Source organism: Colletes latitarsis, chromosome 7 (assembly GCF_051014445.1).
Source record: "Colletes latitarsis isolate SP2378_abdomen chromosome 7, iyColLati1, whole genome shotgun sequence".
NCBI lineage: Eukaryota > Metazoa > Arthropoda > Insecta > Hymenoptera > Colletidae > Colletes > Colletes latitarsis.
Genome location: NC_135140.1, coordinates 5,413,965 through 5,441,848, shown reverse-complemented (window position 1 = coordinate 5,441,848; position 27,884 = coordinate 5,413,965). Strand labels below are relative to the sequence as shown.

Below are 27,884 nucleotides of genomic sequence, written 5' to 3'. Positions count from 1 at the left end.
AGTGTTAGGATGCAATGTTCAATATTTTACAAATTGTACAATTTCATCAGAAATTCTACATTTTAGTTTGCAAACACTTGCTAAGCACAAGATACGACAGTGATCGATAACATTCGACCTTCTGAGAGCAGAAACTCCAACGATCAACATGATTTACTTAGCCAATCGTTGATCCCGATTCTTTCTCTGTCCAATATCAATTTATTTCGAATGTCAATCAGTCACCAACGATTTTTTTTACGCTTGCATAGGGAAATTTAAATGCATTCAATATGGCGACGAGGTCGAGTGAGGATAAAGCAGATAACATTTACGGTATATCGAAGGCAGAGAAAAACATTTCTGAATACTCACACAGAGAAGTGGTATAGGAAGCACTTCCAGCCGGTGGGACGCTCCAGGAAGTTATAAACTTGACCCTGGAAAGTCGCTTTTCCAGCACGTCGATGTTCCTTCATGTGGTAACGACCCTCCCACGTGTTACGATCGCCACCGGTGCCACCCAACAGCAATCTTGGATCGACACCTGAAGATACGTAAAGCCCGGGTCAACGTCGAGCACCCGATAGATACCGACGAATCGGAAATTTAAAAATCTTCGATCGGGGAACGCACGTAACTCCGTCGAGCGATAGGGTGAAATGGCCGTGGAGGCACGGTTATAAAAATGTTTAGATGACGAGGGAAACTGAACGTAAAAAATTTGTAAATTGATAATAATCTGTACGGAAAGCTATACTGAATTAATAGATTGTAAATAATGGAAAGGGTTGAGAAAGTCACTCTACGTAGAAAATGTAAATTGAAAGTCATCCCAAGCCCGGTCATTTTTCTAGGGTTTCTCTCACTTTACGGGGTTAAGGAACAACTTTTTCAATTTTCTTAGAATTTCTACATATTCTTCACCAAAGTATGTGTTGTTTGCATTTCGAACCATTAAAATCCTCCAATCCATTCAGGAGTTACGATTTCTTAAACATACGCATGAAATTTCAGTGAAACATATCAACGTAAGGTCAGACATTACATTTTCGGTGAGGAATTTTTTTCTCGAAAGTGGGTAGGATTTCGGGGGTATGTCTATTGACCAAAAATGATTGCAATTGACCCCCGCACCTGAAAATAATTTTTCCAATACGATTTGAAATTTTTTAATTTTGCCGAAAAATGTCACACCTTCTCGAGTTTTTTTCTCGAAAGTGGGTACGATTTCGGGGGTATGTCTATTGACCAAAAATGATTGTAATTGGCCCCTACAACTGAAAATAATTTTTTTTGAACGATTGAAAACTTTTCATTTTCGTCGAAAAATTTAGGCACCTACCCCCTGTCGATTTTTCTTAAAAATTCGTTTTCGATTTTTAATAATTTTGTTTGATGCCCTACAGAAAAGTTGTCTAATACTTTTTTGTAGGTACCCATGAGCTCTACATCAAAAAAAAGTTTCATTGAAATATATTCACTATTGCAGGAGTTGTGGCTGTTTGAAAATTGGACCATTTTTATGGGGTTTTTCTTATTTTGCGGGGTCAAGGACCAACTTTTCGAATATTTTTACGATTTGTACATATTCTCCATCAAAATACGCGTAGTTTGTTTTTTTAAACATTAAAATCGTCCAATTCGTTGAGGAGTTATGACATTTTAAAGATTCGAATGAAATTTCAGGGTAACATTTCTGGCCAGAATTTATATTTTCGGTAAGGAATTTTTTTCTCGAAAATGCGTAGGAATTCGGGGGTATGTCTAATGACCAAAAATGATTGAAATTGACCCCCGCACCTGAAAATAATTTTTTTAGAATGATTTGAAATTTTTCAATTTCGGTCGGTATGATAGTGGGATTGAGTCTCGAAAGTCCATAAGGTGTAAAGTCTACTCGTATAGATAAAGCGTATTAGATTATTAGATTGTAAGTAATGGAAAGGATTGAGAAATTCACTACATATAAAATGTAAATTGAAAGTCATTTCAAGCCTAGTAATTAAATAAGAATAATCTCTACGTACAATATTTATTATTTATATATTGTGATTTCTATAGGTTTCACGAATTTGACGTTTCGAATGCTTTAGAACCTGGACCAAAGTCTACCGAAAAGATGCCCTGCCAGGTGGTAACCCCGCTGGGTATGATTCTTTTTCAAAGACAAAGGAATAATCCAACAGGAATTTAGTCCACCTTACAAGCGGAAAAAAGCTCAACAATGGCCATTGAACAATGAAGACTGGCTGCCTGGTAGGCTCAGATTTAAATCTGTTTGAATACCGTCTGCTAGATTACTTAGAAAAATCTTACTTGAAAAATTTCTTGTAAAAAGTAGCTTCTAAAATAACAATTTCTGCGTCGAACTTGATAGGGAAAAAGTACATATTTTTAATATATAAATGAACTTCGTATATATATCCTCTATCCAAGACTATTTGATAAGTGAAGGTAACTTTAAAACTTAATTCCACTCTATCGAATGCACGAACTTTCTCAGAAACTTATCCGACAATAAGCTCTCTTCGAAGAAATTTTACGTTCAGGAGTTTCCAAACAACGTAATGAAAGTTTGCATATAATAAAGCACACTAATATCGGAAAATCCAAGTGGTTCATTGAGATATCTATTAATTTAAAATTACATCAATCTTCGAATAATAATGCACGAAATATCATGAAAATTTAGAAATCTTCGCGAGCAATTTTCCATCCTCGTTCTGTAGGAAACATTTTCATTTTCATTCGAAAGCGATAACATATGCAGCGACGTTTCCAACCACAATCTCAGAGCTTGCAAACTTTCGCAGCTGCCGTTGTCACCGAGCAGAAGAATTAACTCCGATCACGACTCTAAACTAATTCAGAATTTCAAATTAAACGGAACCGTACGTGCTACGAAAGGCTCATTGAATACGATACGAAACAGAAACTCTATTTCGAATCTTGAAACAACCAAGTGTAACTGGTGCACGAATACATATTGCGATTAATAAAATATTCAGTTCGAAACAATTTGGCCAACATTCGTAAGAATATTCAAAATTGGAAACTACAAGAGGAACGTGCAATAGCGGAAATTGAAAAAGACCTAACGTAGCGAATTATGATGGTGTTCCGCCCGAAAGATAGCCTCATTTGTAACATCCCCTTTGAAAAGGGGCTTGTTTCTAGCCTAGAAGGTTGTCATTAATAATTTCCACCCTACACTGCATATAATAAAGTACATACATTGTAATAGACACACGCTTCGATGATTCGATGTAGTTGTCACTGTAATTTATAAGAAAATCCTAAAACGAGTTGTGAAACTGCCAAAGTTATGGAACTATGCTTTATCGTAGTTACACAATATTCTCTGATACTGATATTATTTCGTAGTAACAATCCTGCTTAAGGGGGGAGACTCAAGTAACGGATCAACAGAATCGTTTTTTTTTTTTTTTTTTTTTTTTTTTTTTTTTTTTTGCATAAAACAATGCTTTTACATCTCAAGAATGTTGTGTAGATATTTAAAAATGAACAAATAGTTGATGAAAGTGGCGTCTCGGAAACTTTAAGCTGAGTCAAAGATTGCATATGTATTACTAAATTCTTAGTCGGAAGGATTAACAGGCTTCATAATAATAATTACTTGAACTGTGTTTATTGCATAATTAAATTATAAATTTGTTGCAAAAATCATTTTATCGTGTTCAAAGCTGCATATCTTCGACCATTTTGCATTTTTTAAGGAGGTCTTTGATTTATTCAACGCGTAGTACTATTATGAACAAAATGTTGTTTGATCACATTGTCGATCATGAGGTGTATAAGCAATAACATTTATTAAATCATTAAGAGCCGATAAAATGTAACAAAAAAAAAAATTGTCGAATCTTGAAATGTTACAGAATATATATGGAAAGTGGCGAAAAGTTTCATCAAACCCTTATGCTATAAAAAAATTGTCAAATATCGCTTCTCGACGGAACACTTTAGTTGAGTCTCTCCCTTTAATAAACCAAAGATCAACGATCGAATACTTATCTGTGTAAGATTCTTGTTGCGAATACTGGAATGTCTATAATATTTTGTCTGTTTGGCAGTAATGTTATTGTTCCTATCGTTTGCACACTCAACCGTAAAAATTCTCTTATTTGCCGATTTCATGATCTCGAAGTCGAAAAACATTGAATCGACATTTAATCAGTTACTTTTTATAAATGTAAGTGCAACGATGCGTCACTAGGAAAGCCTCGTTCGTACCCACGCTAATATAATCGTCCATTAAGCGATGGAAATACAATTTCGAATGCCGATCAGAACGCATTATTTTTCACGGTACACCTCCAACGGACGGGTGGTTCGATCGATTCGTTGAAATAAAAATTCACGGAGCGTGAAAGGCAGAATTTATGGAACAGACAAACGCGATTCGTTCGATCGGCAACGATGCACGTTTTTATTCGCCGTTCTACCGCGTGAAACTGTCAACCGTATCCGCGAAAAAGCCGTACTAACCTCAATGCGGACCACGGATTGTAAGTAATCCAATTATTGACAAGTAAACACACATGGACTTCCATCCGGTGAAAACAATCTACCGTCGAATTAAAGGTTCCCGCGTGTAACCAAATCCGATATCCGTAATCACTGACATTCAAACGTGCCAAATAATTTCGCGCCATTTTCTTTCGTTCAATTTTACATTCACACAAAACGCAAAATAATTATCGTTGTTATCTCCAACGAGCAATATACAAATATTTTGCCATAGTTTAAGAAACATTTAGAGTTTTGTGTTGCACTATTTCGTTTAAACTAGAATTTGATGTATTTTGTCGTTTGCTTTCTGCAATTTCTACGCGACTGACAGAAGGCTAATACGCATTAACTTCATTCTCTAATTAGCATCGTTTCGTAATGTCAATTCGACCTTATTCTATGTTTGCCATTGTAAGTCCCTAGTGAGTTCGGAATGGGAGTTTACACTTGAAGTTGACCGCCATCTTTATCTTTCTAATCTTCATTTACACAATATTCTACATACACTATCGCTCGAAAGAATTATTACTTTCTTGAAACCGATAATCCTTCCATTTTTCTACACTATATCAGTCAAATTTATTTTAACCCTTTACACTCATAAATCGGTTCAAATTTAATTTATAGTAACGCAGACTAAATTAACCAAACAAACTAGTGAAATATAAGTTATAAAGAATTTTTTAAGACTTACAACTTACAGCTGCTAGTCGTTCCTATCGAAAACAATTCTTGGACAGCGAAGGGTTAAAAACAAAAGTTTGACGAAATTATTTTGAACAAAATCTTTGAATCTAAAATCACAAAAACCTAACTTTCCTTACTCGGTGTACATTCCCAATCGCCTGTAAGTTAAATACTCTGATTCATACGGGTAGAATCTCGAAGCCATTTCGCGATTACATTACTGTCATAAATTTTCGTTTTCACATGGATCTTTACGTTCGAAAGAGTAGCCATAAGTGCCGCCTCACCTCCGCTAAATGTATCATTGTTGTCGGACTGCAGCGTGGCGCTGATGTCGGATAAAGGCGATGGACTTGGCCTTAAATCCGACGGTGGTTCCAATCTCAGTAAATCACTTCCGCCATCTCCACCGTCCCCGTTTCCTTTTCCAACCTGTACAATCGTCACGTTCAGAGGTCCCCGGTTACCTGTCGTAAAACAGACAAACCGCAATGAGCCTACGTCGCCAAAAATACACTCCCACAGGACGAACACCGGAGCTCCTATTAACTCGTGCAGGAGATTGGTATTTACGAGCATCTGGGAAAATGGTACCCCGTTTTAATCGATCCCCGTCGAAAAAGACGCGAGTTTCCTGAGAAATTCCAACCGCCGAGTACCACTTTTCCAGGGCCAACAAATTAATTATTACGCGTTCGTCTCAAAGTCAAATATTAATAAATGTCGCGGAACGACGTGTTTGCACGGGTCCAACACCGCCAGCGTCTTAATTATATCTGAATCTTGCATAGCTTAGCGAGAAGTTCGAGGAACAGAAACTACCCTGAAGAGTAATTTTTTATATCTTCGTTTAGAAAAACGATCCGTATCAAGTATAATAGATCTGTTATAGATACGCGTTCGTTCGCGTCTCCATCGGTTGAAACGTCGATCGAATCGTTTAAAATCGCGCTATCTCTTCCGGCCTTTCGCGATTAATTATAATTATCGGTATAAATTGAATTAATAACACGATAAGAGGCGATGAGGCTGTGGCGTACGTCGCTAAGTGGTAATTAACCTCCGTTTTACCGAGCCTCGAGTAACCTGACCCGAAGTTAAATCCATTTAAACCTTAATCCTTGTGTCTTGTTTCTAATTTACTCGCAATTTCGAAAATACTTATGACAGCGCGAAAGAAAGAGGCGCGGCAAAGAAAGAATTCTATTAACGCTTCGCGAGTGACCATAATGCTCTTAAACTTGTGTAACTGTTCATCCCCATTTCCATACAACCTCAAGCTAATGTTTTTCTATATTTTACTAACGCTTTTAGAGGAATTACGCAGAAGCCAAGTTCGCACCTGCTACAGGATTATCACTGCTCTTTCGTTTAGATATGTTTACTTAATCTTATTAGACCATCACTGAAAACGTACATTCAATATTCGCCACAGAGATTATGACAATTCAATAAAATAGTTACTTGATCCAATCATACAAATCATACAAATTTACTATTTACGAAGAAGTAGGTGATATTCTATTTACTATTCCTTTACGAACCTTTACTATTTCAACAAAATACGTCCTCATAAAATATCCATGTTCTAATTCAAAAGTTTCTCTGAAGTAGCTTTCGTTCTACAAACTCGAACTCGCATTTTATTACCTTTTCACAGATTTCAAAAAGTATGTTTGCTACAGCTTCGCGAGTAGTATTAGCTACTCGATTGCTTTTGGTTTATTGGCGTGTGCTTTACTTTTAAGATAACCTCGTAAAAAGAAGATCGTTTAATTCAGAAAATTTGTACCGAATTACACGTTTATAGAATTTTTGTCTGTTGTTTATTCGCCCTTTCTAAGCTTGAAATATCAATGATTCGTCTGTCTTCGCTAATGAATTTGTTAGCACGCGGTTAAGTAAACATTCGCGAGTGTAAACATGTGTCGACTCGGCTCGATCCGTTACGATACGCTTTGCTTATAATTCATACCGACCGGATGCAAAACTAATTTACCAGGTGGCTGTTAAAACGCGCAATAAACGATTAAATCTATCTAAACTCGAATGAGCTCTATATGAACTTGACTGAACTAAATTAGACTTTGCTGAAGCTTGTCGAGATCCGTGGTAAATTGGATACTACACGGTCAGGATCAAATCAATTTCACTGTGCGCGTCAATTAGTTTGTAGTAGGTCGAACCTGATACAGTCAACTGTACACGAAGTACGACCGAGTTACCTAATCTACATTTAGTAGTTTTAAATTTCATATGAGAGTAGACCATTAAATCGTTAGCAAATTGTTGTCCATCAATCTTCTACCGTTTAGATAGATCAACATTTTCTTACTCGCGAACGCAATTATGTTTTCGCGTAATGGAGAACACGCGATTACATTTTTAAGCATATTTTATTACATATTTTTCTTATATTTTCGAGTAACCTTGTGGCTAGCTTGCGTAGCACGCGATGGACTATGCTCCCTTATTGCCTACAATTTAATATCACAATACGAGAATGCTGCATGCCACGAGTGGTCAAGCTTTGTGTGTGTATTGTTGTCTAATAAAGGAGGACAGTAAAATTTTACGACTCGACTACTGCTCGTAATGTCCAGGCTCCCATAACTGGCAAGCATCAAATTAGATATCCGCACTGCGCACTTCGTTTCGTCGGTACGCCACGATTTCCATGAAAATTCAATGAAAAACAAATTTTTAACGCATCGTAACTCGTGGCCTTTGCAACGCGGTTTCAATCCTGCGTTATACAAATTTATAACCGACATTTTATGAAATAATACCTTCGTATAATAAATTTTAATTGTGCCTTAAAACTACAAGAGCGTTCCGTTTTGATCCATCGAAAAGTCGGATAAAAATTAAGGAGCTCCCAATGCAATTCTAAAACGGTGCTTCCATTTGTTCCAATATTAAATTTGAAAAACAACGAAAGAACTTTCAAACGGAGCAACGAGAATGATTATTTCAATATTGTTGATAATAGTATTCACCGCCATATTTGGACTGGAATATTTTCCAAGTGTATAGTGATGATTCGTAAAATAAACATCGCTCTGGGATTTGTATGTTTGTTTGTCGAACAGCGAAGGCGAATTTCGACACCAAAAGACATTTGCAAACAATTAATTCATATAAAAAGGATTAAAACAATATTTCTTTCCGGAAAATCCATAAATATTAGTAAAATTGTATAAACTATATAACATAAAAACAACTTTACTGTAATTATTTCTTTTAATTTAGTCAGAATCATCGTATACTATTATATTATTAAATAATTTAACATGGTAAATAGCATATTTTTAAAAATATCTTTCTAAAGTAAATAAGCTGTGGTTTTTAAATGCCAGATGACGAAATCTTGGCTCTGAGAAGATCTTCCCAGTTGAGAAGGATAGAAATGTTCAATTTACGAATCACATGTTCATTTTAAGAATCATTACTGTAGTAAGTGTTTCTTTCATCGAGTTTAGAAAACGTTTGCAAGTAATAGCTTCATAAAATAAATGCTTGATCCAATGCTGCTGAAAGAGGCGTCTCACCTGTTCTGGAGGGTGGAAGTAGCAATCCCTGAACCTCCTCCAGGGGCATCGCCTGCCCGTGATCTCGATAAGGTCGATGAGGTCGATCCTTCATGCCTCCTCACGAACGCACAAACCGCGTTCGTCTTCGCGAGTTTCCTCGATGAATAGCAGCAGCAACGTTCGCTATTAGAGACTAGGATCGGGACCGAACACCGATAAGGGAGACTGGGCGAGTCCTGAGGGACTCCTGACGATGACGACGGACGGTGGTAGAGCGTCATCGCCCCGCCGTCGTCCCTAAGACCATGCCCAGATCACAAAGGTCCTCGAATTGAACAGCTTCGACTAAAGTACTCCAAAAAGCTTGTTCCTTTTCTCAGCTCTGCAAAAGAAATGCAGTACGCGTTAGTAAAACGACTTAATCCGACCAAATAATGATTGATAACAGCTATATAAAATAAAAATAATTCTCTTACAAACTCCAAACTTTTCTTCTTATTTCTGTCGTCGATGAGCAACTTGTTTCGAACTGCACGACCATGAAAATTCTTTTTGTACTGTCTCTGGACTAAGTTTTTTCAAACAAACGACACAAGTTGAATAACAAGAATAGTTTTACTTTAGAAGAAAACTTGAAAAGCGATCAGTTTTTAAAGAATACTTAAACGTTGACATTGATCGAGACATCTAACAATACCTATCGAAAACATCTTTAAAACTGCATCGCGAAGAAAACGTTACCGTCGATCGAGTTATTAATTAGAGCCTCGGACGAGGTGAACTTTTAGATTCCTTTAATGCCTCGGGAAGGATTAAATAAAGACTGATTACGTGACATACACGGCGACGACGGCGCTTGGCCTGACATTTAAATGGAAAAAGAGCGGAAAACTCGTACGAAGACACGTTCTCGCGTCGCTGGGAAATTAACCGCGGTCGTTTCGCGCGACGACGAGTGTTTGAGAAAAAGGGAAGGACGGAAATGAAAGAACGGACAAAAAGAAAAAAAAAAAAGCAGAAAAGAAAATATCACGTGCAACGGTAAGGTCACTGTCGGTCTAGGAGACACGAACGGATTGCATGCCTATACCAGCACGATCTACTATAGAATTCTGTTGAACTAGACCCAGTAATCGAGACACATTTCCTATCGATCTATTTCACACGCACGTAATGTGTACTATGAGCAAACACCCCGGTCTACGCGTCCACTTTGATAACCAGGAATATGCGAACGCGAAACGTCCTTACACGATAGACTAATAGACTCTATAGACGAGAAGAATACGATGGAACGGTTACGTCGATTGCAGTCAAGGGTTATAATTCAGACACGTAGCACGAACTAGCGGATGACTGGAATCATTATTGCAATCTCCATAAATCCTTTACGAGACACAGAAATTAAACATGTTAGAACACTTGGATGCACCTTTCCTGCGTTTCTCAGACTCTCATAAATGATCGTCAAATTAAGAATTTGGCTCGAAGGATCCGTACCTTACAACGCGAGGCATCAAAACGTCATCCGAGTCCCGAATCCCTTAAGATCCAACTTGACAAACGGCCGTAGAAGAAATATGACGAAATATTTAACGTGATTCGTCGCCTACATAAATCACTTTCGGACGACACGCCGTGACGCGATTCCTTCTTTTCTAACTGTGCGGTCATTTATCAAAGTCTGGAAAAATCCTTGCTGGAGGTTACGGGTACCAGTGACCTTTAATTCCACTGTCTTTCTGAATTTACGAAAATACAAGGATGATATTGAAAAATTAGCTTTTAATCTTTTAATCAGTGTCGACGGAAACAGCTTTTTTAAGGCAACAACATTCTGGCAAAATAGTCAAATTTTAAAGCAGATGACTCGTAGCACTATAGTTTGCAGGGCACAGCTCTCGTTTCCTAATTTTTCTTTCGGAATATTCACGAAGTGATGTTTCATCTTTTTGAAATGCACATTTCGTAGGCAAAGGTGCAACGAATAGAGAGATATTTTTCATTTAAAGGCGACGTGTCCTAAAGGGTACAGCCATAGAACATTCCATGACTAAAAAACACGTTCAATATCTCAAAACGAATATACATATATCTGCTTCAGATATGTCGTAAATATAATTTTGAATATATAATAAACTGTTTAAAAAATGTATTTTTAATTAATAACGGGAACCGCGTCAAACAATTCCAAAACAAAATTTGCTAACTCGAAATATAATTATACTAGAGTAAAATTAGAATTCACTATCGTTCGAATAATTATGCACGATACAGTGCATCATTAGCTGCGTCGTAAAGTCTAAAATAATGAGAATGAGCTCATAACGATCCACTTAGAACCTTGCTGTTTTACTAACACAGTGGCTACGGTTGATTATTTTACATAGAAAATTCATATGTTGCAACATTATCAAGCGTGTATTCGCTAATATGAATATCACTTACAATTAGACTCCGAGTACACGAGGGAAATGTGCAATAATTTCGAAAATGTTGTCCCTTTATTTTACGAAATTTAAGACAAAACTCATTTGTTACCAAACATTTTCCGTTAAGGTTCGAAAGAATTTTTCATTTTTTTCTAAAATTTTAGATTAAAAAGCGTATTTCATTTAGGAAGAATCGTGCATTTATTTAATTAATAGATAACGAATGCAAATGAGGAAATTTGAGTTATTTCCTTCGAATTTCACGACGAATAATTTAACTCATCTGTTATTTAACACACATGCGCCTAGAGCATTATTTTTAACATATAACGAGAAAATAAATTATTTAACATTATTTCGAGAAACGATTGGAATTATATTTCTCTCAATTCCTTTATCGATTAATTAATGTGCGTACAATAATGGTCCCGCTAATGCAAACCTGTACAAACATCGTCCGCTAGTATATATTTACTCGTATAATATTTATCCGTATGAAAAGTTAAAAATCTGAAAGAATATCGAGAAATTGAAATAAACATTTCGGTAGCCGGGAAAATCAGTTGGATGATAGTAATCGCCGCGTAATTAATATCCAAATAAATGCAACACAATTTTCGCCTCAAATTCGGTAATTGACAAAATTCATTTATTAAATAAATACTTAAAAGAACCATTCGTCTTCCAAATAATTTCTTTCACGATCGTTTTATCGTGTTGTCAAAAAATATGAAAAACAACGATAATTTCTTTCAATATATTAGGCATTCATATTAATTTACCAGTTAAATGCAAAACATAAATATTTGTACCAGTTAATACTACCGTATATCGAGTGCTATATCGTCAGAAAAATAATAGCGACCTCAAATAGCGAACGGCTTGACATTTAACGAACCACGTGAACTCCGAAATTCCAAGGCAAATCACGAGCAAAGCTATTGTTCCACGCTGAAGGTGAAATGCTGAAATGTGCTTTCAGAATATGAGAAGGTCAATGGATCCTTTAAACTGTTATGTATTAAACAATTCTATTATACGAGAGTTCACTTTTGATACCGAAAATTACTGTTCAGTTTCAAAGTGTCAATTTAAAAGTATTTCGTTTGCCAAACAAGCGCATCGTCTACCATAAATTCGAAACGCTACAGATTTCCATCTAAAAAGTCCTCTGAAACTCGTGTGAAAATGAACCTCTTTTCGTTTTTGAAATTCATTGAAATTGAAAGCACCTTTGTCCGTTAACAATGACACGTACAAAAGAGGATTCTACAAAACTTCGTGTAAAAAGGTAACTTTATTTCTACGAAATGGGTACGTTCACAACCCAATGAATTGCATAGCAAGGCGAGTGTTTAATTAACGGCAGACAGATACGATCATCGACGATAGACGATAACAAGTATGTATTTGATTTCATAATATTATGGGAGAACGTAGATAAAACTACGATTCACACTATCCATAGTTAGAAAGAAATAACTGAAACTAACAACTGAAAATATTATAGAAAACTCGTATAATATAGTTATTAAAACTGATCGTTAACAGACGGATAAAGTAAAGAAAAATAATCCAAGTTACTGAAACTTAAAAATACCTAGAATTCTAATCTCTTATTCAATAACTTTGTTTACGTGTACAGTGTGTTCTGTACTATCTAGCAAAAGACCTATTGATGATGAAGTATGAAACTAGGTTAGGTGAGTTTTAAATACATGCATAGTGATACGTAAAGGTCCAAAAAGAATGGCGTCAAGACTCTATTCGCTGGATGGAATGAGCCTCAAACGACGAACGGGTAAAAGTAACTCATGATCGATCACACATTAACAAGGTAAATGTTGTGACATTATAAAAGTGATCAATAGTGTGACGAGTTGACAAAAATAGAGACGTTATATGGTAACTGTGCCATGTAACACCTACAGCTTGGATGAACCAGTGATAATTTTCTGTATTAATTGAACATTATTTTTCACTGGTCGTAGCGAGCTCTTTACAAAACCTCCTCTTTATCATTGTCCAGTCTCCTTTTTACGATGTATTATTTTCCACTACTTCAATATTCTCACTTTCGTGTAATCTACCTCACATAATGTCTTCCATGCAACAATCATATTAAATGCCCCTTGAAACAGTGCAATTTTCTCCTGAAAAGGATTTCCATACGAGAAAAATTAAAGCAGATATTTGAGTGATCCCATTTAGCTGAGCAGACGCCTTGTATAATATCCTAAAAAGAATATTTACATGTAGAAACACGGTTCTCCTTTTGGACTTTAGACGATAATTACTTTCAAAAAAGTACAGTTTCTAAGAATTAGTGCTTTTATGAGAGTGAAATTTTTACTGACGACGAGCGATTCTCTTTGTTAATTACGGTCTAGAAAGTAAAACGAACGTGATATTTGCAAATTAGTAAATTGTTATAGATTATGTAACCGAGTATAATGAATATACGATAACGAAGTAAATAAATGAAAATCAAAAGGGACCGCGAACCAATGAAGACAATTCCACTCGACGGGGACAAACGCGATCAAACATTCTCTGACCTACATTTTCCCACGTAACTCGATTTATACCATTATGTTATTATAATCAGATATTCTACATCACCGCGTATCTGAACATTGCTGGTTGTTATATATTCTTCGATCGGATTGTTATCGTCGAACGAGTTGGTTTTTCTACGTCTCCGTTTCCCGCCAAACCGAGGCGTGGTCGTGACACCTTGAAATCAGTCATTGAAAATTGATATTTAAGAAGGAAATCGGGGAACATCGGACACGGGGAATCGCGTGACACGCCGACCTTCCTTCCTTTGCCTTCCAATAAACGAGCCGGGTAACCCCCGCTCGTAGATCCAAGATTTATAGCGAGCATCGATGAACGACGCGAAATCGTCATGCTAATCGAGCCCCGACCCTTCTAATGGAATCTTTTCAGGTCGCCGCCGTTTCTGTTCCTTTTATCCCTCGCGCGATGCACAGAGAGAATATTACGGTAATACTCCTATCGACACGAAGCAATAAACGTGAAAGGATAAAAATAAATCCATTACACGATGCACTTTTATTGGACGCGCGTGAAACCAAGAGAAAGCATCGTTACTGCTTCAAAAGTATCGATTATACGCCGCTGTTTATTCTGGCGTGGATGTGTATTTGCGAAATGTGCCGATTTCCGCTAATTAAATTGCCAACGAACGAGCATATTGTCGCGCGACAAATTATCCTTGTTATTTGAAACCTACCTATTAACCCTTTCGTTGCTTAAGGGGGTCCTCTACAGCGAACCACGTTCTCTTTTAGGCTTTATTGCAGAACTTTTTGTGAACAAACTATATGACTTTTTATATGATTTTGCCTTATAATGGACACCGTTTTGGAAAACATAGTTTCGAGCAAAACACTTCTAAAGTTTTGTATCCTTATAACAATGACGTTGACCATTGCGCCCTTTAAATAACTATAACTTCATTCATTTTAGTTCAGGCACAAGGTTTTCGAGATATATTTTACAAATTATTTTCTTTCAAAAAAATGCCAAAAAAAATCAATGTTTTACAAAGGTTCACATTAGAAGACCCCCTTAATAAAACCACCAGGTACGATCAAAAAGAAGCATTGTTCCTGCTTAAAGTTAGTTATTAAACTATATGTCTAATTGCTATTAAAGTATGATTTCGGAAACATTGATTTTAAACAATTGTAAACTAGGTAACTTGAAATTTGTCTTAGTAATTATTTTCTTAGACTAAAATTCGCGAATCATATACGATATGAATTCCAAGACAATTCTCTTTGTCTAATCACGAATACGAGGGAAGAAACGAATTGGAGATTTGAAATCGTTCTTTCACAACTGATAGGTGTCTCGATGAATTTTAATTATATTTTAGAACAAATATATATTACAAATAACTAATATTAATTTCACGAACAACGGAGGGAATAGAGGCCTAGAGGAAGTCGAGAGAGGTGCAAGCGATTATTTCGTTAACAGCTCGCGAGAGCCTATCGTTCCACCAGACACCACCCACGCAGAACTTATTAGACGCGATATCGATGAACCTGGAGTTGTGGAAGTAAATTCCCCATAGTCTGCGATAATTAGACACGATACCAACAACCTGAGAGTCATCCAACACGATCCAACCCTCCCGGGAGCCAATAGACCAGATACCGACAACGTAGGAGCGATCCGAAACGATCTCGCCTAGCTAGAGCTCGATAGACACAATATGGACAACTTAGATGTCCGTAGAAAACGATGTGCTCTATCTAGGACTGAACAGACACAATATCGACAACTCAGGTATCACCGAACCATGATCCTGGTCGTCCAGGACTCGCCATATTTCATACCAGACATTAGAATATCGATGCTCGGCTCCCAACACCGACAAACATTATCCAACAGTTCGAAATCTGTTCACTAAAGTCCAACAAATACGAATTTTTCTACTTCTATCAAATGTAAACCTTAACTCGTTACCCACATTTCTTTATTCATCTATCTAAACGTCATTCTACTCTTCGAAATCTGTTCTTGGACACTAAAGTCCAACAAATACGAATTTGTTTACAATTTTAATGTATATTCCAGTTTTTTTATAGTGATAAATAAAACAAAATATTCAAAAAGATATTCTATTTGTTTACACCGGTAGAAATGAAAATACAATCGATAAAGACACGATTGAATTTGTGATATTTATGATGTAATTTATGGCATTGTCCCTTGAAAAAGTGTCTATAAACGTATACTTTTGCATCGATGTTATTACCGGCGTGCCGTAGATAAATCGATGTCTGCATATACTTTTAATGAAATTACTTATCTCGCATCGTCGGACTCTTGCGACGAAAGGATATTAGAATCGATTCTGCATCTTGGGTCCCGAGGACGAAATCGAAGACGATTCACAATAGAATCGGGAACATAATGGAAATGGTTTCGACGGTGCACAAAAGTTACAGACAGACGGTTCGTGAATTTATAAAAGCCTTTACAACCGCGCCTGACGTTTCGCAAATCCTCAGATTATACTTTCAGAAGGTGGATACTCTTGTCGAAGGAAACCGACGTGTCGCGCTATCTTTCATCCTTATACGGACGAAACCAACCATGCGACGGAAAGGGGATGATTCCTCGAATGGAAATAAATGGAAAATATGAAATAAAATGTTCTCGCGCGGAACTCGATTCTCGAGAAAACGGAATTCAAAGATTTACGCGTGAACCTGACTGATGCACGACTTTTGTCTTCACGCTAACAAACGTTCGCCTATGTCATGATAAATATTGATAATATATTAACCCACCTATAAAGTGAAATCGTCATACCATATAATTTACGAGCAACGAGGCGGTAACAGCTGCCAAACTTGTGCAAAGTATTCGCAGAGGAAATTTTGAAGATGAATCACGTTCTGAACATTCGAGGTTTCCAACGATAATTTACAAATAATATTGAAAGAACGCTCCGGGTTTCCCATCTGTTACTATTGGAAAAGATTTTGGATTAAAGAGAACGTCTGGGAATCTATTTTAAAATGCAACTTCCAAACTCCGCGTAAGTTGTTGAAAGAAACTTTCTCCAAGGAAATAAGAGTGTCTTAAACTTTTCGTATCAATTATAATACCGAACAGTTTTATAACAAACTAGTTAGAGAAACATTTTTAACGGTGCAATATTTTGTTAGCGACGAAAACTCAACGTTTACAAGGAAATCCTAGCTTTAATGCAATAAACTGAACTTCTAGTCGTGACAGAGCTCTTTTCACAGTTGCGTGTACCTCTTTTACACCGTAGTTTTAATCCAGTGATAGTCTTTCTCCTTTAAGAACAACTTTTTATAAGTCACGCTTAATCGCGAATTCAGCTCCGGTCCCCGGGAGAATATAAAATGAACCTCGATATTGAAATTAGAGGGTAAATTTTCCTATCGAGAGAAACGAACAGTGACGTAGACATCAGAGGCTATAATGAGAATAGCGAAAAAACAAACATTATTCTTTTCACTGAATTAGGTTTTTCATACACTTAACAAGTTTCCATTACGAAACAATAATATTGGTACAAAAGGGTTTTCAATTAACCGAACTCATCGCGATCCAGGCTCTCGCTTTGTTATCAGTTAACAAATGCATAATTTCGTGTGTTCAGTAATATTCCAGACTGACGTATAGGAATAAATTAACTGACAGAGAAACACAGCGAATTACGTGATCAAAGAGTTGAAATTACAGTTCTAATTAAACTGCGAACCAAACGTTGCAAAGTTACATGTAATTATTAATAACAAATTGTTACTGGATTCTCGATTTTAAAGATTCCATATTTGCATTTGATTTAGCTCTTTGCACAGAGTTTCTTATCGCTTTCTTTTTAATGGACGTACGTCGGTTGCGCACAATTTATGTTAATCGTGTCCCCCTAATATATTAAATCATCGCCGCTAATATACCGCCTAGATGTAGCTGATACGACGCTAAATATAGATTTACTTAAAAAGAAGAAAACATATTTCAAGCAGAACAAAATCGATCTCGGGCACTGGGTAATGTTCCCTGTGAGCATTTGTGGCGTTAACAGAGTATCGACCACCTAACTCCTGGGTTTAAGTATCGGATTTATTGACTTCTGAATGACCAAGATCGTGTCGAATGATATCCAAGTTGTCGATATTGGATCTACTGTTTCCTAGGTGAATAAAATCTTGTTGGACGACGCCTGGGTTAATAGTATCCCGTATAATGAATTCAGACACTTAAGCGGCCTACTGACGTTGATACTTGTTTTCGATACAAACAATGGGTTTAAGTTGGCAGACCATGCAGGCAAATGATACTAGTAATGGATCTAAACGAATAACTCGTTCGACATTTAAATCCATTGCTAAAATAATAATGTATCATTTCATCTTGGGGGGTACACCTCACTGATTTTGATGGTTACCAAACATGTTACAGAACTCGACATTCTAAACAAATTTTTTTTTTACATAAAATCCTTAGAGTCAAAGATATTTGCAAAATCTTATCGTTACTACTCCGTTGTATTATGACTAAACACGCACGTCAGTTGTTATTAGACTGCGAATCTTTATGGAAATTCATATTTTTATGAGCAGAATTAATGAAATGGGAGCTTTTAGAGGGTTCACTCAACCCCTAAATATAATAATTCGTACCTTACTTTAAGTATTTCTAATATTTTTGTATATTAAGAGCATTCTATAGTTTCTTAAGAATTAAGATTTCCCATAAATGCATAAACATCTGCAGTCTAGTTATAGATTCGCAATAGTCGAAGTGCTACATAGAACGACGATTATCAATCTTCTTGGTACAGTACAACACTCATCGAGATCGAGCATACGGAACGGGTTTTGTTGTTCATCAAGTCGAAGAATAATATAAATGTGTAATGAAAAATTTGCTGGAACCGTGCATGGAACATAAGAAAAGTGTTCGTGGCATCGAAACTTCGCAAGACGATGTTCAAACGCATCGAATGTGGGTCACAATAATCACGAAGACTGCTTGTTACACAAATGCGGCCGATAAATAATTGCGCGCAGAGTGAATCGATACACAATTAAGCAAATTATCCTGAAGCAATCAGTGTGACTGACACAATGGTATTAAATAATTTAGAAACGATCGATATTTCTCCACCGTGGAATAAAACGGCGTGCGGAACGTCAGACCTCGATTCGAATCGCGGGAAAGTTATTCGACAGTAACAGGTAGTCGATTCTGTCGCCGTTGCGTGTGTTTCTTTACATTTCACCAACACACAAGCGAACTTGAAAAGTTAACGATACCGTAAGTCCCGACGGAATATGTAATCGGTTATGACGAGAAATCCACGGACGTATTACCAAGACTTGTCACAATATCAAGGAATGCGACTGACGGTGTCTCCGTAAAATTCTATCGCAAATTGCTTCAGCGATAGTCGTTCCTCGAAAGCATAGAAAAGTAAACATATATTTGTCGTGTGCATTGAAATTTATTCGATCGCGAGTTGTTTATAGACGATAAGCATCAGTTTTAAAGAAAAATAATAGATCGAGCTATTACTAATGAAACGAGTTTAAAAAACAATACAGTTCAGAGGTGCTTTCTTAAATCGTTTTCTAACAAAGGTCGACACCCCTTTTCCTGCTAATTAATGACGAGTAATTTTGTAAATTTATTCTACTTTCTACCTTACTGCATAGTTTTGTTCAGTTTCGATAGCTTTTAACGACCCAATTCGATTGTTTTTGCGATCACGAACCGTGTAAAAAGTATCAAGAAAATGTAAAAACTATGATATTTTTATTATTTCTAGGGGTACGATTTTCGAATCCTCGAAATCTTGAATTTTTTCTCAATAGTTTGATTAGTTCTGACTGACCATGAATATGCGATCATGTAACATTTTTTGATTGACTTTAATTCTAACTTATTTATATGATTCCACTTTAAATATTAATATTCCTCTATGCTGGTCAAGTTCGCGGATGAACGGCTGATTTGCCCAATATAAAGTATCAATATTTAAAGAATAATCATATAAATATGTTAAAATTAAGGTAATCGAAAAAACATTCATGGCCAACCAAAACTGCCTAAATAATAATTTACGCGTATACAACCGCGCGTTCTTTTAACAAATTAATTTAAAATATTATTTGCTTGTCAAAGACTATCAAAATATCTATTAATTATAGTGACAAATTTAACGTTCGTATAACAGATTAATGCACGTAATTTAGTCAAACGGTTTGTCAATTTGTTGTTATATATCCAATATGTAGGATCAAAAACATTAAATTGCTCGTATATACTGCTCTACGAATACAAACTTTTCTAATTACTCGTATTGTTAACTCCTCTTTGTACGTTCGAGGACATTGAAAGAAAGATACGCACAGTGAAACGGAACAGCGAATCGAACAGGGACTCGAACTGCCCAACAGCAAACATCAGCGGCTCAAAATCAATTTCACGAACTGGAGGAGGGGCTGTATTGCGGACTAGGAATAGCTGATTAGGCTGAGTATGTTGTCGGTACAATTTATCTATTAGTAAACTGTAGTTAATTTTGCACAGAGGTAATATCGCGACCGACGAAGTTCGATCCAGGAGCCGTTATTGTTACTCGAAAGCTTCCATGCATTTTTCTAAAAATTCTATTGTTTTGTCGCGTTGGCAATTTGTTTAGGAAAACAACGTTTCGACCAAAAGCAAAGGTTTGAACGAATAAACATTATTCTACCGTTTTGTATGTACTTTAGAGAAATTTTAATTGGGTTGAATTTTATGTTTTCGTTTTTACCTATAAAAATAGCTCGTACAATCGAATCACTTTCTAACGTAATTAAGAGAAAATGATCGACCAAATTATAGAAATTTCTTATAGAAAATTGTACGTAGTTACGAGAACTAACGAATACTCCATATTTTAGCATATTCTCTGTAAAACAAGCTCGATTCACATTGGTATATTTCGCGAGACAATGTAACGTGACGTGAAAAGCAAGCTTGGTGTGCACCAAATACTTGTCTATTTATCTGCAGCATAATTATCGTCGCTGAACCGTAACTAGAAACTGGCGAACAACAAACAACTGATTCTAACAAGCCGCGGGCCACAGTCACAGGTTTTGTTAACTATCAAACTATGTATTTACAAATTTCAGAATGCACGTTACTAAATTCGTTACGTAAACTGGTAGTAATTTTATAAAAACTAGTATTATAGAATATTAATTGTCATTTGTATTTTGAAAAAAGTTTCGTTGCTGCTGAGACAACTATTGGAAGAAACACGAAGGAACACGTCTGCTTGAACTATTTTTCTTGTTCTTAACAACTAGATGACAGACAGAAAATTGCAGTGTTTTCTCAGAAATTTTCTCACTGTCGTTCTCGATGTATGAAAGGACGAGAGACCCGAAGAAATAACGATCAAATATCACACACCTCTGACACTCCTCAGGAAATACTCTATTACTAAATACATAAAGTAAAAAATCCAACCCTTAGTTACTCGCGATGGTGTACATTTTGCAATTGAAATATGTTTCTTGAAAACAAATGCTTTTGTTAAAATAAATTACATTTTATTCTATACCTTTTAATAGAAACGAATGTATAAATTCTTACTAAAACAATACTGCACGCAAGGTGTGACATTATACAAGGTGCTGATTCTATCGCTCGGCGCATATTAACTCGTTGATCATGACAATTGTTTCCACTCTCCATTAACATAATGGAATTCCACGGTTTTGTTCGAGATCGCGTAATGTAAGTGCCATGAGCTTTGAACTCCGACCCGATTATTCGCGAAACGCAAACTCGTCGGTTAGTCACCCCCGTAAGTTATTGACTTCTGGTGTAAACCGCCGAAAACTCGCGCAACAGTGAGCGGCTTTCGATAAAACTCGATTACGAGTGGGGAAGTCGACACGCCACCCTTCATGCATACACAACAAAAGCGCAAGATTTAAAAGAACAATCATTTCACACCATTTTCACAACAGAAACTCTATCAACAATTATTAATTAGACGTCGATAACGTATCAATCCTTATATTGCTGCGTCTCTAGACTACTGCAAATATTTATATTTATTTCTAATTGTCGTTTTCTACCCCCTTTTGGCTTTAAAATCGAGTACACTGTACAGAATTTAATTCCTAGATTACTCCAGAAGCAATTTTTACCCCAAAAAGTGACTGTTTTATTTTCATTTACCGTGAGAATGAAATAATAAAAGAAGAAATCCAAGATTACTGAGAAACCGAAGCTACTAAAATTTAAACTAAGATGTCTATTCCTCTCTGAATGGATCAATCAATCGTTTCACAATAGATTACAATTTAATCCTCGAAGTTCAAACTGTTTGCTAGCACCAGAGACGAGGGTACAAAGTGTAATAAAGAACCAAGCACTAGACATTCAAAGTAGGTCTTTTAAGGCCGCCCGATGTATTTTTCATCGAGTTTAATACAGCATGCAGATTAATGTACTTTGGTTATAACAGCAAAAAAAGAAGATGCTCGACTTCTGAAAAGAGTTTACTGAGAACTAAAAGCTTGCATATACAATAGCACTTAATGCAAGAATCATTAATTTTGGTTACACTACATTCCCTTGTACGTTCCATCAAACAATGGGGTAGAATAACTAATTACTTTTCCTCTTAATCCCACGGGAATCTGACTTACACACCAAGTTTGATTACATTATAAATCATTAGATTTTATAGGTGAATAATAAATAAAATATCACTAGCATATAAATTTACTTTCAGACCCTGCTGTTACTCAAACATGGTGCGTGATCCAAAGTCATATCCCAGTAAAATTAGAGTTAATTATAAGTGCCTATTAGTGTTTGAATGAATTACGAAAGTCATGATTAAAATACTATGTACGTTAAATCTACGTAGAAAAATGTTCTGATCTATCTTAAACTCGATCCTTCCCAAAAAAAAAAATTATTAATATATTGTGCCCATATTTACGTTAAACATATTTCGTGTTTTTTTTTTGTACGAATGCCTCAAATTAAATTCCACTCAGAGATGAATATCGAGAGATATCGACAATGCAAGTTCTCGATATTCATCGATCGCATTATCGTTAGCAGCACCGCTATTTCATAGATCAGTGATCTGATAAAAAAAAAGTCGCAAAGTTCATTTGTACCGTGAAATTCAAGGTCTTTCTGCATTCTAATCGCCACCAAGGATAAAAAAGAAACTTGAAACGAAAGATTCGCGCGTCAGAAACAACGAAACGAACACAGGGCAAATTCCTCAGTTCCGAATTAAAATTAATAAAATTAATCTCTAAACTTGTGATAGAAAATTCATTTAAAATTCAATATTTACAACCATAACATTCAATTGAAAAATAATTTTTTTACGAATGTAACATAGTTGTTCTTATTTCAAACGTACCTTAGATAAAAACGATCTTTTATTCCTTTCATCGCGTAACGAAACGTGCAATATTTCGCAAAACTAAAAACTACGAAGTGTGATTCGAACAATATCCAGGCCATCGGGCTGAATATACGAAATTCGTTGTACGCGCTACTCGGTATAATTAATGGGTCACTCGTTCAACAACTTTTTATCGCCCACTAAGTTTCTAAGGTTCTAAAAGTATTCCACTTGTCATACAAGTTAGAAATTCGAGCAAACTATTACTATATTCAATCATCTCTAACACTGCTATACTCGATTCTTTCACTCTCGTTGCCAAAAAACGTGCTCACTCGATCATTTTCGCTAACATATTATTTCCTAAATACCATCTTACATCGATGTCCCGCCAAAATTCGCTAGTTTACAAATTTTCCAACTCCGTCGCTCACGCTCCAATACTCAGCGTACTACGTCCATACGCGTTTAGTAAAAACGCTTTCTAGGACTCCAGATCCTTTTCATCGAGGGTTATTTCACTAATACCTTTTCGAGACACAAACGTGTCTACTAACGTTATTTTCGCTCGAATTCCGTTAAGGTTCGCCAGAAAGGGGAAAGAATCGCGATTTGAAAGGCACAGGCAAGAGCAAACGCTTACCTGTTAGGAAAGAAGATCGGGCGAACGTGAGGCTAACCAGGGGCTGTATATCCCGTGGAGGCGACCGTTATCCGGTTCACATATCACATACGGGTTGCTCGTAGGTATGGTTAACGTTCCTCGAGATCCTAGTCGCATCGATTCGTGCGCTCCGCTGCGTGAGGACGTATGGTCGTTCACCAGCCTCCTGGGCTGCAGGAAACTACGACGACGGTACCAGGGGCAAATGGGTAAAACAACACTGTCGAGTTGCACCTGTCAACGACGATAGACACGTGTACCACCGATGTGCATTCGCGTGCACGTGTACAGCGTGGCGCGTAAAAGACGCACGCTTCGACTATCGATTGTGCGCGAAACGCCGTGATACGGTGAAGGAAAAAATAATCGTCCCTCGTGTGACACGCGGAGCTACTATAGGCGGCTTTTCTACGGAGACAACTCGTCCTGCGGCGATACGGACGGACAGCTCTGACAGGAGGCGTACAGTACACGCGCGCCTCTGTACATCGCGCACACGCTCACGCGCATCGTGTCCCTTCGCTCATTAAGCAGGCGCGCCAACTGCCACGCTCGGAATCTTACCAGGCAATTCGTAAACAAAAGCTGGGTCATTTAAGCATCCACGTTTTAAACTTACCACCCTTTCGGTTCGATTTAAATAAATTCGATCGATGGTACTTTGCGCGTCGATACTTTCTAAAACGAAACCATTTAGAAAATCTATTTTATATTCTTTGCGAGACCACTAGCTTTCTATGATAATTGAATTTATTCACCAAACGTTCGAAAGAAACAAGTTCTTTTAAATTTTATTAAATGATCTACGATCTCCCATTGTGCCGGTGACACAAAAAGTACGAGGATAAGTAGACTACGCACACCCGCGTACGATATGTCATCATAATTATTAAATCGCCGTTCGAAGAAGTACGCCATTGCTCGGAACAAAGTCTGGTCTATACATCAAACAAATTATACTTTTAATCGCGTAGATAATTATACCTACGTTTCTAACAATAGAGAGAAATCAACGGGGCTTGAATTTTTTTCGCGATTCGTTTCTAAGAATAAACGATACGATCGATGAGTAACGCGACCAAACGCGAGATGTATTTTCGTAATGGATCGTATTTCGCGATGCGTTCGCAATGGCGGTTAAACTCGAGGGCCGTAGTCACCGCGAATAACCAGATCGGTCATACTCGTACCGATACCTTTTAAATTATCGATCGCCGTCCGCATGAACCAAAAACACAGACACCGCTCCGCCCACCCACACCTGCGTGACCTCGCTGATTCTGGAAGAGAAACTTTTCTTCCATAACGCGACCCAAGGCGCGAAAACTTTTACCGTGACATCGTAAAGGTGTCAGGATTGGAAGTATAAATCTTTAAAAATACCACAAATTGAAAGTGAAATGGTATTCAGCGAAAACGCGAATGGAGGACAACGGCACGAAACGTGAATAAATCTATTGGGAACAAAAATAAGGAATGCTTTGGAAAAGGCTACGAAAAGACAGATAGCTGGTTTTTTAAATGTATAAGAATCTGACACGACAAAATTTCATCAACTTTGGATATATGTAATAAAACATCTGCGATAACAATGACTCGAATAATATTTTTAAAAATGATTTCAACGATAATAACGATATTTTAGTAACAAGCAAAAGTCCCTCGACAACAGGCAATAATGCAATTACGATTGAAAGAGAGTTTTCAGTATTGGATTTCCGCTTCGCGAGCAGTTTGCTTATTTCTACAATATCAAATGCACGTATCGTGGAACCTCGGAGTCTATGCATACTGTACGACAACTTCCATATCTACAACTTTATTATACTTGCGAGTCGAGTAACCGATCTATCCACCTTTTCGCGGTAATTCAAGCGCTCTCATCGTAAATAACTTCGAAATAACACCGATTCAAGTGCATGCTTATATCTGTACTTGTAAATAATGATACTCAAACATCCGTAACTTGTACCTCGAGTAAACCTAATTACCGTAAAACTAGCATAAGGGTCAATCAAATATGTGAATACTCGAATAAATTTCTATTCTGTTTATTCCACTCGTGCTGTACCCAGTCGACTATAATAATCTACGAGTGCTCAAATCTTTTAGATACACAGTTTCCCCGAACCTCGTTTCATGGTCTTCTTTACTATAAAAACAAAGGTTAACAACTCGATACGTGAAAACGATGGAACGAAAGGAAGAGAAAAGTGGTAAAAATAAAATTAAGATTGTTTTCATGCATGTTATGATTAGAGACACGTGTGTCGCACGCAATGGTTCTTCCAGAGGCTATAGAAAGTGGCGTTGATGACGACTTTGTGACGAAATTCGTCAAAGAAAAGCGGCCTACCTTTCTCGTAATCCATACTACCACCCTTACTAGTTGAACATCCGTACAAAAGTTAGATCACAGTCTACGAATATTTCATTTCATACACTCAAGGACGTGAAACCGTCCCAGTGATACTTCCACGTGATCGATCAGCCTTAGGTGACCACGTGGTAGTAAGCTTCGTTGCTTGCATATTTCTATGCTTCCGTCAATCTCTACATCGAAATTCAACGACCAACCGTTCCTTCAATGGAATATGTAAAATCCAATTACGTACAAATTGTAAGAAGCACGTTAATAAAAACTTTCTTTGACCTAAAGTATTAATTACCACTGTTCGTATAAATATACATATTTTCGGAATCGTGATTTTTAAATATTTAATAAATAGCCACATTTCTTATAGGAAAATACACTAACGAAATTAAAATTACGAAATGCTGTAGAACAGTCGAACGAATATTTGAAAAAATTAAAAGTGAACCGAAGTTAAGTAAACCAATCGATTTAGCGAATCGTAATTATTAAAATTTCATCTGCTGGACGTAAAGTAACTTTTGCGGTTCAAGGATATCGTTGATCTCGCGTTTAAATCAATTCGAAACATCGAAATTGGCTCTTGAAACAATATCTAGCGTGACAATTAGCTACATAACGAAAGTACATAATAATGTCGGGATATTTAAGCGTACGTCAAAATAATTACCACCGTCAAGGGCTATTAGAGCCACGCCTTGTAAAAATTTGCTTGAAAACTCGATGATATCGTATAAAGTCGTACAAAGACATTACACGCGATCAAACAGTACTTTAAACGTATATTTCTTTTCCTAAAAATGAAACAATTACGATTGTTTCGAGTACCTCGCCCTACAAGCCTTCCAAGCATCGTTCTAATTAGTAACAACATTTCAACGAATATAATGTTCATTTGAGTGTACATTAAACTCGGTTGACATTTAGTGACTCATTTGTCTACCTAGTGCTTACGTAATGGATAGACCATAGCATACGTGCAAATATAATTACAACGCGATATACATAGGAACGAACATTTGTCATCGCGATACGTCTGCGTTTCCGCGTCAATGTTCGACGTAGATGAACAATATTTTACTCAAACAATGGATGGCGAGATAAAATCAACGCTACAACAACGATTTAATTTTTAAAGAATCGAATGTAATTTTAAAAATTTATCGACGTGCATGGAAAGATATGATTTTAATGGAGCAATTTATTCGTGTTATTTTTTCTACAAAATAATTCTGATTCTACAAGTAACTTATTCATTATTGGAAATTTGTATCTAAACAAGAATATTGCTTATCAAACGTCATAAACAATGACCCACAGAATGATATATTTGTGGTCTCGCATTCGCGATTTTGAGATTGTCGATTGCATCGTTTGGGTGTAGAGTTCTTTGAAAAATAAAATGGAGTTACAGCAGATCTAATGCCTCGCCGATGATAAGATCGTTCCTCGATAAAAATGGCAGCAGAACAGCACGAAATCGAGTCGTACCCTATCAAGATGTGAAAGTCAGATAAACTATACCGTGTGTGGCGAATCGTTTCTTGATAAAACGGGGTTATCAGTGGAAATCTTCCCACAAAATATGATCAACTCGAATCAATGAACACCTTGAATACTAATGCCGTGACTAATAGGGAATTCCATTTTTATCTTTCATATCTTTCAGTAATACATTCCCTCGATAATTAATTAATGAAACTAACTTGTTAATCGATTT

The 27,884-nt window shown here is 36.6% G+C and overlaps 1 protein-coding gene across 1 annotated transcript; it reads right to left on the bottom strand.

Moving 5' to 3' along the window:
* Positions 1 to 350: 350 nt before the first annotated feature.
* LOC143343444 (uncharacterized) lies at positions 351 to 24,211 on the bottom strand. Its single transcript, XM_076768350.1, has 4 exons — positions 23,770 to 24,211; positions 8,751 to 9,114; positions 5,487 to 5,666; positions 351 to 526 (listed from the first exon to the last, which is right to left on the bottom strand). Exons 2-4 carry the CDS (start codon positions 8,842 to 8,844, stop codon positions 351 to 353), a joined length of 450 nt encoding a protein of 149 aa, XP_076624465.1. The 5' UTR covers positions 8,845 to 9,114; positions 23,770 to 24,211.
* Positions 24,212 to 27,884: the final 3,673 nt, after the last annotated feature.